This window comes from Rhagoletis zephyria, unplaced genomic scaffold (genome assembly GCF_001687245.7).
Source record: "Rhagoletis zephyria isolate East Lansing unplaced genomic scaffold, Rhagoletis_zephyria_1.1 Rzeph_scaffold_43408, whole genome shotgun sequence".
In the NCBI taxonomy this organism is placed as follows: Eukaryota; Metazoa; Arthropoda; class Insecta; order Diptera; family Tephritidae; genus Rhagoletis; species Rhagoletis zephyria.
The window spans coordinates 1-2,539 of record NW_016200463.1 but is presented as its reverse complement, the minus strand read 5'-3'; the positions used below and the strand labels follow the sequence as shown (position 1 = coordinate 2,539).

At 38.3% G+C, this 2,539-nt stretch overlaps 1 protein-coding gene across 1 annotated transcript; it reads right to left on the bottom strand.

Moving 5' to 3' along the window:
* Nucleotides 1-5: 5 nt before the first annotated feature.
* Nucleotides 6-2,201, bottom strand: LOC108355209 (rho guanine nucleotide exchange factor 25-like; the record flags this gene model as incomplete). The annotated part of the gene is made up of 5 exons (XM_017606380.1): nt 6-41; nt 131-265; nt 488-592; nt 674-760; nt 1,895-2,201. Coding segments are annotated over 5 exons (670 nt in total), but the record flags the coding sequence as incomplete, so codon positions are not given.
* Nucleotides 2,202-2,539: the final 338 nt, after the last annotated feature.

The following is a 2,539-nucleotide window of genomic DNA, read 5'->3' as shown; positions in this document are numbered from 1 at the left end:
TCGCTGACCTTGCGGAATTTGCCCTGATGAAAGACGTTGAACTAAATTGCGGAATAAGGGGAGGCAAAAAAAGAAGGGCGTTAAAAGATATTTGTAGATACGAGTGAAAATCGACTAACTAAATACTAACCTCATTGCACTCGATTATGTCGTTAATTACTTCCGATTCGTTGGTTGTGGTGAGCAGTGTGCGCATTTTCTTCTCCAGCCGACAGCAGGACTCAAGCAGTGGCTTGATTTCGAAGTCGCGGTGCTTGAAGAGGGTCTGAAAGGAAACAGAGAGAGGAAAAGAGACTAGAATATGGTCGACATATGAAGAGTCAAAAAGTTAAATTTGAGGCCATTCAAATCTATCTTTTGTTCAATTTGTTATACAAAAATATTTTATCTTAAAAAATTATTTTTTATTTATTCATACCGAACTCACACCCTATATCTAATGTACCGGAACTATTTTTTTTTCTTACAGTTCTCTCCTCAAACTCACCGTGATAAATTGTTGCAGCAGCAGCGGATATCGAGCCATTCGCTGTATGGGCTGGACCAGGAAGCTATTAATGCCCAACTTGTCATCCAACTCGTTTTGTATGCGCTGAAAGGGATTGATTTTGAATTAAATATGTATTTGCCTTAAAAATTGTATTTTTTATACGAATGCTCTCTTGATCCTCACCTTAAAATAATTTTTATAGGTATCACATAATTTGAGCGAGCGTTGTTTGTTCATTGTAAATATGACGTAGCAATAGAACAAATTTTTCTGTAAAAATAAAAATAAAGTTATTAGAAAATTAAGCTTTATTTTTTATCGAAAACTACTTGAAAATTTTCACTCGAAATAAAAAAAAAAAAATGCCGATAAAATATACATAGTAAGTATACAACTTAAAAATTATCAAGGCTGAATAATTAAGCGCAGGAGTCACCCTGCATGCACCAAAAAAAATGCTACTAAAAATTATAAGGACTAAAAACTAAACATAAGAGTCACCCTGCATTCAGAATGGCATCCGAATCTCGTTTTCCCCATGGCAAATTCTATCTGAGGCACCAGGCGCCCATAAACCAGCAGAAAGGGTGCCGCCGGGCATAAAATGTCCTATAACTCCTACATTTCTGAACCGATTTCGGAATTTTTGGTATCAGCAGAAAGGGCAGAGCATGGCGGTGTGTTAGTAGGTGGTTTGGACCTATCTTATCCTGAAATGGGCGTGGCAGGGGCGGAGGAAAACGTCGAGACCGCTCCCACGAGCCTAAAATGTCAAATAACTCCTACATTTCCGAACTGATTTCGGAAATGTTGGTATCAAGAGAAAGAGCAGGGCAAGGCGGTGTGACCCTAGATGTCTTGGATCACGGCGGTTCTCAAATGGGCGTGGCATGGGCGATGAAAGGACTTAAAACGTCCTCAGTGCATTCTCTGTATGTTTGTAGCAAATTAGTAGGAGGAAACGAGTCACCCTGCATTCAGGATGGCATCCGATTTCCCCATGGCAAATTCTATCTGAGGCACCAGGCGCCCATAAACCAGCAGAAAGGGTGCCGCCGGGCATAAAATGTCCTATAACTCCTACATTTCTGAACGGATTTCGGAATTTTTGGTATCAGCAGAAAGGGCAGAGCATGGCGGTGTTTTAGTAGGTGGTTTGGACCTATCAGATCACTAAATGGGCGTGGCAGGGGCGGTTGAAAGCATCGAGACCGCTCCCACGAGCCTAAAATGTCAAATAACTCCTACATTTCCAATCCGATTTCCGAAATTTTTGTATTAAGGGAAAGCGAAGATCATCAGGTCCTCAACTGGATATATATAATGCTATAAAATTCACAGAAGCTGGTACAATTTTTTTGTACTTGCTTTGTCTCTTTTATTTTTAATCTCTTCAAGACTTACATCAATGTAGTGCTGAAATTCATCAAATATTCGCTTCAAGTCTCTTCTGTTCGCGTGCAACATTGGTAGAAATTCCTCCAAATGGAATTCGTAGATCTGACCAATATTACCAAGCAGCACATATTTTTTGCCACGCAATCCAATGGGCAGGTCTTTTCGTGCAAATATATTTCCATAATTCTCCAGACCAATGCGCAAATTCTCCACATAAGTCTCCTCTGTTTTTATAAGTTCATCCAGAATGGGTTTGATATGCTGCGAGCTCTTATCGCGCAATACAGCCTCAGCTTCCTCTTCATGTTCATCTCTATGTAGAAAAAATAGATATTTATTAATGATAAGTAAGTAAGTGGCAAGTTCTGAATTAAGCTTAACTAATTTACTGGGCACTTTAATTAAATAGTTGGTCTCTTGATATTTTTAGTAAGAAAATTTGTATATGAAAGTATTGGTTGAATTGTATTAATGTTTTTTTCTAATCTTAACATATTTGCATGATTCATACGCCGTGTCGCACATTCATTACTTTTGAAATCAATAAGAATTGCACAACATTTGTGCCGATTATCGGATGTCGTTCATTGCTCTAATTTCTATTTTTAATAAAACTATATTTTTCCGATTTTTTCTTTCATTTACCTTGGC